We start from the raw sequence: 13,283 nt of genomic DNA, 5'->3' as shown, positions 1-13,283 counted from the left end.
ACTGTCATCATCGGCAGCACAGTACACGGGTGTTAAGAACTCCCGCCACTTCTTGTTTGCTGTGGATTCACAATTAAATTCCATTATACCACACTGACTGATTTCATGGAAAGCCACTGAGGCAACATGAGGTCACCCCTGATAAAATCAAGGCAAATGGTTTTTTTTAGAATTCTGTATTTTTTATTTGTTATCAATATAGAAACATTGTCGCAGTGCAAGAATCGAAGAGAGAACAAGTGAACATAAAACAGGTCATTTTCTGTAATTTATACATATTGATTTAGATGTTTTTCAGTATTGTATTGTATTGGCAGCATACGGTTTATTTTATTTTTATTTAATTTACTCGCTTATATAGCGCCATTAATTCCACCACGCTTTATAGACACTATCATCACTGTCCCCATTGGGGCTCACAACCTAGATTCCCTATCAGTAAGTCTTTGGAGTGTGGGAGGAAACCGGAGGACATGGAGGAAACACACGCAAACACGGGGAGAACATACAGACTCCTTGCAGATGTTGACCATGGTGGGATTTTAACCCCGGACCCCAGTGCTACAGCAAGTAAAATACGTGACTATTGGCAAGTTGTGGTTATCTTACTTTGACTAGTGGCAGGCAGTCTAATATCAAAGATCAGAGCATCCTGGAGAACTCCAATACTCAGAAGAGCCTGGGCTGAACGGAGCGGAGGTCGATCATTCATCCTCATGGGAGTAGGGAAGATCAGCAGAGCGCAGTGCTCCGCAATCTCTGGCGATGCTGTTATTAATGAATGGAGCAGATTTGCGCATGATCAACCTACACTCCATTCATCTGGGGCTCGTCTTTTCTTCCAAGTCGGGATTCTTGGAATTTCTGGTGGCCGGTCACCCAATGACTGGAAAGTCATCACCGATCCCATGAACAGTCAATCTTGAGCGTAACCTTTAACATAATCATAAAAGGGTTTGTTTTTTTACTGGATGAGTGGTACCATTGAATGACATCACTTTACTACATAACGGAGAGAATATGGGGACTAAAAACAAGTGAAATGGTGAAAATACACAACTCCGTCATAGTTTTTTAGGGCGTTGGTATAAATTACCTGATAACATGATTCTCCTGGTTAGTACCATTACAGCGATACCAAACTTGTAGAGATTTATTTTATTTCTATTATTTCAGTGGCTTAAAATAAATTCTGAATAAATTTGTCCATTTTCGGAGACCCATGGATTTTTTTGTGTTTATTTTATTTTATTTTTCCACCATTGGAGCCATGTTTGATCTTGCTTTCTGTGTGGCGACTTGTAGTTTACATTGGTATCGTTTTGGGGTACCTTTGGCTCCATTTTTTGGGGGCGGATTGGTGGGCATAAAAGACTGCAATTTTTCCATTTGGATTTTATTTTTTCTTTACAGGGTTTACCTTTATAGCATAAAATAACAGTGACACTATTAGAGGCAGGCGCTACCAGAAGGGAAAAAAAAAAAGAAAAAAAAAAAACTATTCCATCAGTGCCGTACATAGCGCCATGAGGACTGGTTTCTTATTCATCCAGCTGATGACTAAATGAAGGGCGTTTCATAAAAATGGTTCCCGATAATTATTTTTCATTGGCGTCTGGACCCGATTCTGTTTCATGCCGGCAAACAGAATATATTTTTGCACTCATTATTAATAACTAATCGACAAAAGAACAAAAAACTTTCCAAACGGAAACTCATATCATACTTCATAGATTTTTTTTTTTATTTCTCTAATACTGTCAATGTACAGAACATATTACAACATGAAAACGACAGGAGAGATCGGATACATAAGAATTCGGACGCGGTAACAGGATTCGCACTTGACAATCTCAGTCATGATTGCTTCTGGTGGACACATTCACGAATAGATATACAGGAGGATAAAAAGGCTTAAGACTCTACAAAGGGCTGTCCACGTCGGGACTAATGAGGGTTTGCTGTGGGGCGATTCTGATTTGGCGAGTTCAGGGCGAAACGGACATATCGAACTCGAAAGCAGAAATGTAACCCAGTAAAGGTGTATTCCTATACCAGTCTGTGTGTGATGGTCAGAGGAGGTCGGGACTACGGAAACCACCACCCTGCTTCTGGAACTCCCATTCACTTCTATATGAGTTACAGAAACACAGCACGCCATGAAAGATTGATATGAGAATACCCCTTTAAAACTTACTTGTCGGATTGACTGATGTGACTGTATTAATAGACACTTATATTTCCCAAAAAAATTATATTGGGATTTTTGGGGGCCAATTCATCAGTGTTCACTAGTGATGAGCGAATGTGCTGGGACAAGGTGTTATCTGAGCATGCTCGGGCGCTGAGTGTCTTCGTCGTGCTTGAATAATGTTTCGAGTCGCCACGGCTGCATGTCTCACAGTTGTCTAACAGACGCAACACGTGCACGGATTGCCTAACATATAGGCAATTCCTGCATCTATCGAACAGCTGCAAAACAAGCAGCCGCGGGGACTCGAACATATTATTCGAGCACGCCGAAGACTCTTGGTTAGCACTCGAGCATGAAAATTGCAACAATTTTGACATTTCTGTCATTTATACATGAGTCCCATCAAAACGTTTTTTTTTTTCCTAGTGAGAAGGGCTTTGCCAGTAGGGGCATTGCTGACAAATCCAATCTAATTTATGCCAAAGAAATGATATTAATTATGACTTAAAATATACATCACTTAATAAATTTGGTGCATTTTGCGCCTTTTTACTCCAGTGCATTGTTTATAAAGATGGTCGTACAAACCAGCAGACTTGATGAACTGTGCCTGATATTTGTCTACACACGGACAGTGTCCGATCACAGCCAGCAGTGTTGCAAGTAGCAGCATCCAGTTGTCAATTTTATACACTTCCAGGAGGAATAACAGAGGGAAGTGGGATTCTAAGAAATCTGTCGTGTGGAATAAAAGTTTTTATGAGGCTGCATTCACACAGACCTGACCATGGGTCACCAGAGCTGAACTCAACAGCCCTGACTCAGGGCATAGTCAGATGTGTGAATCCTCCCATGCCACAAGCCCTGGCACCTTGACTTACTTCGGGCCCTGGCCCCCTCACTTAGTCGGGCCCTGGCCCCCTCACTTAGTCGAGCCCTGGCCCCCTCACTTAGTCGGGCCCTGGCCCCCTCACTTAGTCGGGCCCTGGCCCTCTCACTTAGTCGGGCCCTGGCCCCCTCACTTAGTCGGGCCCTGGCCCCCTCACTTAGTCGGGCCCTGGCCCCCTCACTTAGTCGGGCCCTGGCCCCCTCACTTAGTCGGGCCCTGGCCCCCTCACTTAGTCGGGCCCTGGCCCCCTCACTTAGTCGGGCCCTGGCCCCCTCACTTAGTCGGGCCCTGGCCCCCTCACTTAGTCGGGCCCTGGCCCCCTCACTTAGTCGGGCCCTGGCCCCCTCACTTAGTCGGGCCCTGGCCCCCCTCACTTAGTGGGGTCCTGGCCCCCCTCACTTAGTCGGGCCCTGGCCCCCCTCACTTAGTCGGGCCCTGGCCCCCCTCACTTAGTCGGGCCCTGGCCCCCCTCACTTAGTCGGGCCCTGGCCCCCCTCACTTAGTCGGGCCCTGGCCCCCCTCACTTAGTCGGGCCCTGGCCCCCCTCACTTAGTCGGGCCCTGGCCCCCCTCACTTAGTGGGGTCCTGGCCCCCCTCACTTAGTCGGGCCCTGGCCCCCTCACTTAGTCGGGCCCTGGCCCCCCTCACTTAGTCGGGCCCTGGCCCCCCTCACTTAGTCGGGCCCATACATACCCATCATAACATAGCAGCAATTTTACCACTGAATAAAATCGATCAAGTACAAGTTTCCCATTCTTCTCAGTCAATCACTGCCATTAGACTCATCTACAATCATCTAAAAATTATACATCATCAATCTCTCCTATTAAAATAGCCGGATTACTTACGGTAATGCTCTTTTAATGAGTCCATGACAGCACCCACTGGAGAGATAGGGATCCGCCCCAAGGAACAGGAAACCTACAGAGACATAAAAGGGGGGCGGTCCCCCTCTCCTCCTCAGTTTAATTTCAGAGTACCCGGAGGACCGCCAGTGTTAGTCAATCATCACAATGTATCATCAGAATATAAACTTCATAGAAGTAATTACATTGGCTTTTATTAGGGAGGGATGTGACTGGGTGCTGTCATGGACTCATTAAAAGAGCATTACCGTAAGTAATCCGGCTATTTACCCTTCGCCATGACAGCACCCACTGGAGAGATTTCCAGAGACCAACACCTAGGGGGGGACCACCGTGCTGAGGATAGTCCTGCCAAAGTGTAGGTCAGAGTCGGAAGACAGGTCGAGCCTGTAGTGATTATAGAAAGTGGAAGGAGCCAACCAAGTTGCAGCCTTACATATATCTTCGATTGGCACGTTCCCTTTTTCGGCCCAAGAAGAAGCCATGGCTCTGGTGGAGTGTGCTTTGATGCCCTCCGGAGGTTCTTCATTTTTCATGGAATAGGCCAACCGGATAGCGTCTCTTATCCACCTGGATAATGTTGCTCTTGTGACTCCATATCCTTTCTTTTTGCCCTGGAAGGATATGAACAGAGCCCTACTCTGCCTCCAACTACTAGTTTTCTCAATATATTGCAAAACTACTCTCCTGACGTCTAGAGTATGGAATTTTTGTTCTTCAGGAGTAGAGGGGTCTTTAAAGAAAGTAGGAAGATGTATCTCCTGTGACCTGTGGAACTTCCCTGCTACCTTAGGAAGGTATAGGGGGTCCGGTTTTAAGATTAGTCTGTCATGAAATGTGAGAAGGTAAGGTTGATCTATCGACAAGGCCTGAATGTCGCTGACTCTTCTAGCCGATGTTAAGGCTACTAAGAAGGCTGTTTTTAACGACAAGTGTTTTAAAGATGCTGTGTCTATAGGCTCAAACGGAGATTCTGTTAGAGAGTCTAAGACTAGGTTTAGATCCCACGGAGCTACTCTAGGTATGTGGATAGGAGTAACTCGTTCACAGGCCGTGATGAAGCGGGATACCCATTTATTACCAGCAATATTATGGCCATAGAGGGCACCCAGAGCGGACACCTGGACCTTTAGTGTGTTAACTGACAGACCTAACTCTTTCCCTTTCTGCAGAAATTCTAGTACAGATTTTATTGGGACTTCAGAGGGGTTTGAACTAGTATGGAACTGAAGAAACTTCTTCCATACTTTGGTGTAAATTTTTGTTGTAGATGGTTTCCTGCTAAGCAGGAGTGTATCAATTAGGCCCTTTGAAAACCCCCTGGAATTTAATATCTGCCTTTCAAATTCCAGGCCGTCAGGTGGAGGCTGTCCACCTGAGGGTGGAAGAAAGGTCCCTGAGAGAGAAGGTTTGGGATTGAGGGAAGGACCCAAGGATCCGTCACCGACATCGACCGCAGGCACGAGAACCATGGTCTCTTGGGCCAGAATGGCGCTATTAGTATTATCCTGGCCTGCTCTTCCCTGATTTTCCGTATTACTTGTGGAAGCAGAATTATCGGAGGGAAAGCATACGCCAGCTTGAATTGCCATGGTGTTTGAAGAGCATCTAGAATGTCCGGGTGATCTGCACGGGACCGAGATGCGAATTTGTGGACTTGTTTGTTTTGTTTTGTAGCGAACAGGTCTATTTGGGGTTTGCCCCATAACAATGTTATCTTGTGGAAAATGTAAGGATTGAGACACCATTCTCCTTGATGAAGAGTGTGTCGACTTAGGAAGTCCGCTTGTTGATTGTCCTCTCCTTTGATGTGGACTGCCGAGAGGGACAACAGATGCTTTTCGGCCAGGATTAAGGTACTGTTTGCGGAAGACATTAGAGCGTCTGATCTTGTGCCGCCTTGTTTGTTTAAATACGCCACTGTCGTAGTGTTGTCTGAACAGATTCGGACATGGCTTCCTCGTAGCTGTGGGAGAAATTGACGCAGTGCATAGTTTACCGCATTTAATTCTTTTAGGTTTGATGAATATAAATCTTCATTCTTATCCCAGGTTCCCTGGCAGAATTTATCTCCCATGTGTGCGCCCCACCCGTGGGGACTAGCGTCCGTAGTTATCGTGTGGGATGGTGATATTACCCAAGGGACACCCCCCGCTAGGTTGTCTTTATTTAGCCACCATTCTAAGGAGGATAAGACTTTCTCGGATAAAGTTATTTTCGATTCAAGGTGCCCCAGAAATTTTCTCTGTTCCCGAAGTATCTGATGTTGTAATGTTCGGGTATGAAGTTGTGCCCACTGAACGGCTGGAGTACAGGAGGAGAGGGATCCTAGCAAGGACATTCCTGCTCTCAGGGACATTTGAGGTTTGTGAATGGCCGCCACAACTTTACCCTCTATAAGAGATATTTTTTCTTGGGGAAGTAGACATTTTTGCTTTATGGAATCTAGACTAAATCCCAAAAATGTCTGAAGGGAAAGTGGGGTGAGTCTGGATTTTTTATAGTTGACGATCCAGCCCAGGCTTTCTAAGGACGAGACAGTGTCAGCTAATCGTTCCGCACACTGAAGGGATGAATTTCCTACAACTAAAAAATCATCTAAGTAGGGAATGATTAATGTGTCTCTCTGGCGAAGGTAGGCCATTACTTCTAACATTACCTTCGTGAAGATCCTGGGTGCCGTGGAGAGACCGAAGGGCATGGCTGTATACTGGAAATGATGAATCTCCCCCTCAAGAGTTACTGCCACTCTTAAGTATTTTTGATACCTACTATGGATAGGGAGATGGTAGTAGGCATCTTTTAAATCAATGCCGCCCATTCTACAATTTGGAAAAAGGAGCTTAATGGCCGATCTAATAGACTCCATTTTAACCCTTGTCAGGCTGCATAATTTTACAACCTTAACAGGCTGCATAGGTACAATTGTACCTTCACATATACCTCCACTGTGGGAAGACTTTACTTGGTTTCAGAAACTAAAGTTCATTCAGCTACAAATGTTATGCTGATATCTATTGTTCAGTGTTGTTACTGGTCACTTATGTTGCTGTCAATTAAGTTAATTCAAACTGGGAGTGGCTTCTACTTGTCTTCCTGCCTCCCTCCTCTCATTAGCCATTTTGCTGTTCATCTCATTGCTGTGAGCACACATTTCTAGGCTTGTGAAGTCTTCAATTTCTTGGAAACGAAGGTAGGAAAGTCTCACAGCATCTAACAGCCAGTTATACCTTTATTCTCATTATGTGGGGACAGAACAGTCAAATTGTCTTTCAGCCTGGACTTGGCTTACATATATTTTGTATGAAACTTATCACTATAGGTATAATTTTTATACGAAAAATGGATAATAATTAGTATCTACATATTGTTTTACGATGTTTTATTTATATTCAGCACAAAATACGAAGCCAAAATTCATCTAGCAAGTCATCATGAGTGATAGTAATGCTGGATCTAGTTTCCGCCATAATCCAAGAAAACGTGTTTGCAGGTTAGTATAATTTTGTGAAAAGCCAATAATGTAGTATTTCGGAAAATTATTTATTTTACATTTTTTCATATTTACAGATTTACGTCTGACGAAATAATGCGAATGCTAGAAGAATCTGATTCTGAGCATGAGGATGAACCATATGTTGCATCTGATGATGAAAACTATGTACCACAAGTGGATGTTACTGAAGAAGATTCAGACATTGAACAAGAAATGGTCATAGAGCATGAAAATGAATACGAATCAGACGAAAGTGTTGAGGATGATTCTGTGCCTCAAGTGCAGGCGACATTTGGACTGCTAAGGATGAAACTCAATGGTGCAGTAATCCACTGCCAAATGCACAAACAAAATCTCGTAATGTCCTACGACAAAGAGGTGGCCCTGCAGCAATCAGCAACCTATATACAGCAAAAGAGCTATTCAAGTCCATCATGACTCCCGAGATGTGTGACATCATATTACGGGAAACGAATCGAAAGGCCAAGAGAGTTTGTGATGCTTACAACAACGAACTGGTACAACGTTTTCCTGATTCTTCCAAACGGCCACCACAAAAAACATTCAAGCAATTTACTGAAACTGAACTTCATGCATTTTTGGGCATACTGATTGCTGCTGGTGTGCACAGAGCCAACAAAGAGAATCTGGAGGAAATGTGGAATGTTGCTGCTCTGCCTCTTATACGTGCAGCCATGTCTCGTGACCGCTTCAAGATGATACTCAGATTTATCAGGTTTGACAACGAAAATACACGTGCAGAACGTGTGCAAACAGATAAAGCTGCACCAATACGGGACATCTGGACAATGCTGAACAGTAATCTGGAGAGAGCCTACAAGCCATATCATTGTATCACCGTCGACGAGCAATTATTTCCATTTAGAGGTCATACTAAATTTACCCAGTATATACCTTCAAAACCAGCTAAATATGGCATAAAGATTTTCTGGGCTTGTGACTCATCAAATGCCTACCCTTTACAAGGTCAGCTCTACACTGGGAAACCAACTGATGGTCCTCGACAAGTAAACATTGGAGAACGAACAGTATTGGACCTAGTGAGCTCGTATAAAGGCTCTGGAAGAAATGTCACCACCGATAACTTCTTTACAACCATGGAACTAGCTAAGGTATTGAACTCCTGGAACATGACACTAGTTGGTACAGTGAGAAAAAACAAAAGGTTCCTACCTAACAACATGCAGCCTGCCAAAGAAAGGCCTGTAAACTCGACAAATTTTGCCTACAATCATGATGCAACAGTCTGTTCATATGTACCAAAGAAGAACAAATCAGTCGTGCTTCTATCATCTATGCACATGACGGGAGAAGTTGAAGAGACACTAGCAGCCAAGCCAGAGATAATAAAATACTACAACATAACAAAAGGTGGCGTTGATGTTATGGATAAAATGTTGGGAGAGTACACTGTGAAACGACGAACATCACGTTGGACTTTGGCATTTTTCTACAATATGATTGATGTCAGTGGGTTAGCATCCTACATCATCTACAGAGAACACAATCCAAGCTTCAGGGCAAAGGATCAACGAAGAAAGTTCCTGAAAGATCTCGCAAATCAGCTGTGTATGATTGCAATTGAAGATCGTAGTACAAACAAAATGATAATGAGAAACCATTTTCTTCGAGGTGCAGTAGAAATGGTGCTTGGACGATGCATTGTGGTAGCATCGCAGCCAGCAGCTGGCCCCAACATACCTCATGGTAGTCGTGGACCCTCCCCTGTTGTTGGTAGTTGCTATGTCTGCAGAGACCTGAGGCGAAAACAACGCAAGACTAGAAAGTCTTGTGTGGTTTGTGTGAAACCCATTTGCGATGAATACTCTGTAGCAAAGCCAACATGCATTACTTGCAAAGAAAATCAATAAAAAAAAGTTTCTTACATTTTCTTTTATAATGTAAATGAACAGTTTTTTACTTGTTTATAATAGTTAAATAGCATTATCATTAAAAAAAAATTTATGCTTTTTCCCTTGCATTATCTTCATTCAAAATATATGAGGTACATTTGTACCTATGCAGCTTGTTATGGATGCAAAAAGATCTCGACCCCTTATCTCGGAAGCGGGTGGAGATATTTTATTGAAATTTGGCCAATATATTCTGGACCAAAAATGTAGAGATGTCACGAAATTTCAGCCCTCTACGTCTTTTCAAAAAAAAGTTATTGCAATTTTAAAACGGAATAGTTACAATTGTACCTATTCAGCCGGATAAGGGTTAAACGTATAATTTTTAATAAACGTATTGAGTTTTTTAAGATTTATAATTGTTCGAAATGAACCATCGGGTTTAGGGATTAAAAATAACGGAGAGTAGAACCCTTTACCCTCTTGTCCCTTTGGCACCCTAACTAAAACATTTTTAACTATAAGACTTCTAATTTCTAGCTCAAGGGCCTTCTGTTGCACTGGTGAGGAAAGGGCTGTCAAAATAAAGGAATCATGGGGAATTTGGAGGAATTCTATTTTCATTCCTTCCTTAATAATATTTAGCACCCAGGAACTTGACGTGATTTTTCGCCATTGGGGAAAGAAAAATTTTAACCTGCCCCCTACTGGGGTGTCTGGTGTTTCAGAATTTGTTGTCTCTACGGAAGGGGGGGCCTTTGAACATAGTGCCACCCTGTTTTCCCTCTCTTGTGGCCCATCGTGACGATCTTTCATTTTGTGTTCTTTTCCCGAACGGCCTCTTCCTAAAGGTCTTCCTATAGAAAGGAATTGAGGGGTCAGGGAAGGCTTTTTTCCTCTCTTTTGCTTTTTTGAGGATCTCGTCTAATGCTTTCCCAAACAAAAACTCACCCTCACACGGAATAGCGCAGATCTTAGCCTTTGACTGCGTATCCCCCTTCCAGCTCTTCATCCATAACGCACGTCTGGCATTATTAATTAGACCGGCTGACCTTGCTGCCAGGCGAAGAGAGTCAGCTGAAGCATCGGCCATGAATGCTGCTGCACCTCTAATTAGTGGTATCGCATCCCGCAATTTTTGTCTGGAGACCCCCTGTTCGATTTGTTGATCCAGCTGATCAATCCACACAAGCATGGATCTAGCTGTGCACGTGCTGGCAATTGATGGCTTAAATATGCCCGTGGAAGCCTCCCATGATCGTTTCAGTGACGATTCTGCCTTCCGATCTAGAGGATCAGAAAGTAGGCCCGCATCCTCGACTGGTAGGGCTGACTGTTTTGAGGTGGAGGCGACTGCAGCGTCCACCTTAGGGATTTTAGTCCATGAAATTAACTCATCATTAAAGGGGTACTTCCTTTTGGAGGCTGACGGGAGAAAACCTCTCTGGTCCTGTTTCTCCCACTCCCTCTTTATCAGAGCCTTAACCGCCGGAATTACTGGGAATGCTCTTCTCTTCCTCTCCGCCAACCCTGCAAACATGATGTCTTGTGCAGTTTGGTCGTCTTTTGTATCCTCACAACCTATAGTATTCCTGATGGACTTTACTAGGTTGTCCACCCCATCAAGAGGAAAACAAGCTCGACCCTCAATGTCGGAATGTGTTGAGGAAGAGGATGACGCCTGCGAGGAGTCTGAGTGGATAACGCCTTCCTCCTCGGACTCAGAGCTGGATATAGCCTTTTCTTTCCCGGATTTTTTAGGGGGGGTACTGGCTTGTGAGATGGCCTGTAACTCCTCTCTAATTATGGCCCGTATATCTGTGACCGACATAGATGGACTCTGCATTGTTTCCGCCATACACTGATTGCAGAGTTTTTTTGGGTGGGAATCTGGGAGAGGCTCGTCACATAGCGCACATTGTTTGTGCTTAGATTTCTGTCTCTTTTTGGCCTGGGAGAAGAAGACATTGTGGAAAAGGGTGTCAGCTTTATAGGCAGAGGGGAAATCACACTCACCCAGTGAAGCTGTACGGTACCGAAATAGGAGGCTGCGACTTTCTGGATCTTGAATCCTTGGTCTCACTCCTGTGGCTGGCATCTGAGGACCTTCTGCTGGCTGGCTCACCTGCTGGGTCCACAGTCTTGCCTGGGGACGACATGTTGCATCGCCTGTGCGTTTGCAACTTCCCCCTTTTTATAGGCCAAGATCCGGTCTCAATCAATTTTTTTTTTTTTCCCCACAGCGGTGTACTGCGCATGCGCGAAACCGCGCTTTCCCTCACCGCTGTGTGGGTGACCCGGAAGTGCTCACCGGCCCCGGGGCAGTATGGGGATGTTTTCCCCACCACCACGCACGCGCGGCCGCCATCTTTGTCCGGCCTGCGCTATGGAGCGGTGTGCCGGCTGCCGCTGCAGCTGTGCCTCAGAACTCGGACCTCATACCTGGCGGTCCGCGTTTGGAGCTCCTTTTAGGGCCGCACATCTGCCGCAATGCCTGTGGAATCGAGCAGCCTCCCGGACCATGCGTTCCATATGCCGGCCAGACGAGGGGGGAGCCGTCTAGCGGAATCTCCCCCGACGCTGCTTCTGGACTGCATCCCCTGCCGTTCTCGCGGACACCGCACAGGCGGATGCGTGTAGCCCAGGTATGCCTGTAGTTCGAAGAATCCAGAGATCCTGTCCCCTGGGAACAGGAAACCTAAACTGAGGAGGAGAGGGGGACCGCCCCCCTTTTATGTCTCTGTAGGTTTCCTGTTCCTTGGGGCGGATCCCTATCTCTCCAGTGGGTGCTGTCATGGCGAAGGGTAAAATTCTTTTTTTTTCTTCCGCTGCCAGGGATATATTTTCAGGACTCTCCCTCTCGATTTTGTAACATCTTATTAAAATACACAAGTTGGGAAAACTTCTCTTGTGTAACAAGAAATGTAAAAAGTAAGGCGCACATTGCTGCCAGTGTACTGATGTGCATTTTGTAAAAAAGAAAATAATAATACTCTTTAATACTAAGGGAATGATTTCAGATTATCTAAAATCCCCTTTATACCTTTTTATCAGCATTATTCAATTTATTTTTTGCTTCCTTTGCTTTCTGGATTGCTTTTAACACTTCCACAGTATCCAGCTCCTTTTCCGTTGTACTGGTGTTATCTAAACAAACCTACAAAAAGAAAAAAAAAAAAGTCAGCAAAAAATTAAATAATACTGTACGTGTCGAGTCAGATCGCTGAAGATGGTGGAATACAGCCAGCGCTTGGCTACCTCCGACAGCCCAATAGAAAAGTAAGTGCAGCAGTGCCAGTCACGTACAACCATCACTCCACTTCATTACCCCATCCTCGTGGTCGTGGTGGTTCCCAGTGGTGGGATAGCAAATAGTCGCCTATTGGGTGGATAGATGATAAACTGCTTAAATGGGAATAATCCTTTAAATCCTTTAAAACCGCTCGCCCCTGAAAACCATGTATAGCACTCATATGAAAAAATTGGTTGTATACACAAGCCCTAAGTCTTCCAGAGTGGCTTTTTGGAAAGTCTTGAAAGTAAAAGTGTGTCTGTTACCCATCGGCGGACAAATGTGAATACTAGGACACTTATATCCAGCGCTAGAATGCCAACATTTTTGCAAGGGAAAACATTTAAAAAAAAAAAAAAGTCCCATGCCATTTCCTACTAAGCCATATGATAAAATGACAGGCATAACGTCAATGCAGGAGCACCACAGTGCATCATACAAAGGGATTAAAGGGAGTCCGTCACCCCAAAATGTAAAAAAAAATAAAAATCTCTATTTGCAAACAAAAACCTTTTTTGTTTGCAAATGTGGGACTTCGGTGCACCCTTGGCGTGGCCAAGAGCTCAGTGCACAATTATGCCCCTTCGAATGGATACTGAGCGCTTTGACATATCTTGATTGACAGCCCTGAAGTGGCGTCTGTGCACCTCCGAAAGGACACTGCAGGTGCGC

General features: G+C 44.6%; 2 protein-coding genes across 9 annotated transcripts in view; both read right to left on the bottom strand.

The window, feature by feature from the left end:
- NISCH (nischarin) overlaps positions 1-13,283 on the bottom strand; it is an 81,742-nt gene that overhangs the window by 37,774 nt on the left and 30,685 nt on the right. For 7 of the 8 annotated variants that reach the window (XR_013218622.1, XM_077278063.1, XM_077278062.1 and 4 more), the window contains exon 12: positions 12,363-12,476. Coding sequence is in view for 7 of the 8 variants with exons in the window: in XM_077278063.1 (XP_077134178.1) it covers positions 12,363-12,476 (114 nt within the window). In the remaining variant the exon portion in view is untranslated. Of the gene's footprint in view, positions 1-54; positions 934-12,362; positions 12,477-13,283 lie in introns of those variants that run through there. The other variant, XM_077278068.1, reaches the window with a different exon arrangement.
- Positions 6,045-12,118, bottom strand: LOC143788405 (uncharacterized). Its single transcript, XM_077278076.1, has 2 exons — positions 9,696-12,118; positions 6,045-6,825 (listed from the first exon to the last, which is right to left on the bottom strand). The coding sequence occupies exon 1, from the start codon at positions 11,415-11,417 to the stop codon at positions 10,044-10,046; it is 1,374 nt and encodes a 457-aa protein (XP_077134191.1). The 5' UTR covers positions 11,418-12,118; the 3' UTR covers positions 6,045-6,825; positions 9,696-10,043.

This window comes from Ranitomeya variabilis, chromosome 8 (assembly GCF_051348905.1).
Source record: "Ranitomeya variabilis isolate aRanVar5 chromosome 8, aRanVar5.hap1, whole genome shotgun sequence".
Taxonomy (NCBI): Eukaryota; Metazoa; Chordata; class Amphibia; order Anura; family Dendrobatidae; genus Ranitomeya; species Ranitomeya variabilis.
This window is presented reverse-complemented; position numbering and strand designations above follow the sequence as displayed.

What these genes read in the sequence shown, in the direction of transcription:
- LOC143788405 (XM_077278076.1), bottom strand. Translation starts at nt 11,417, where the DNA reads ATGCCAGCCACAGGAGTGAGACCAAGGATTCAAGATCCAGAAAGTCGC.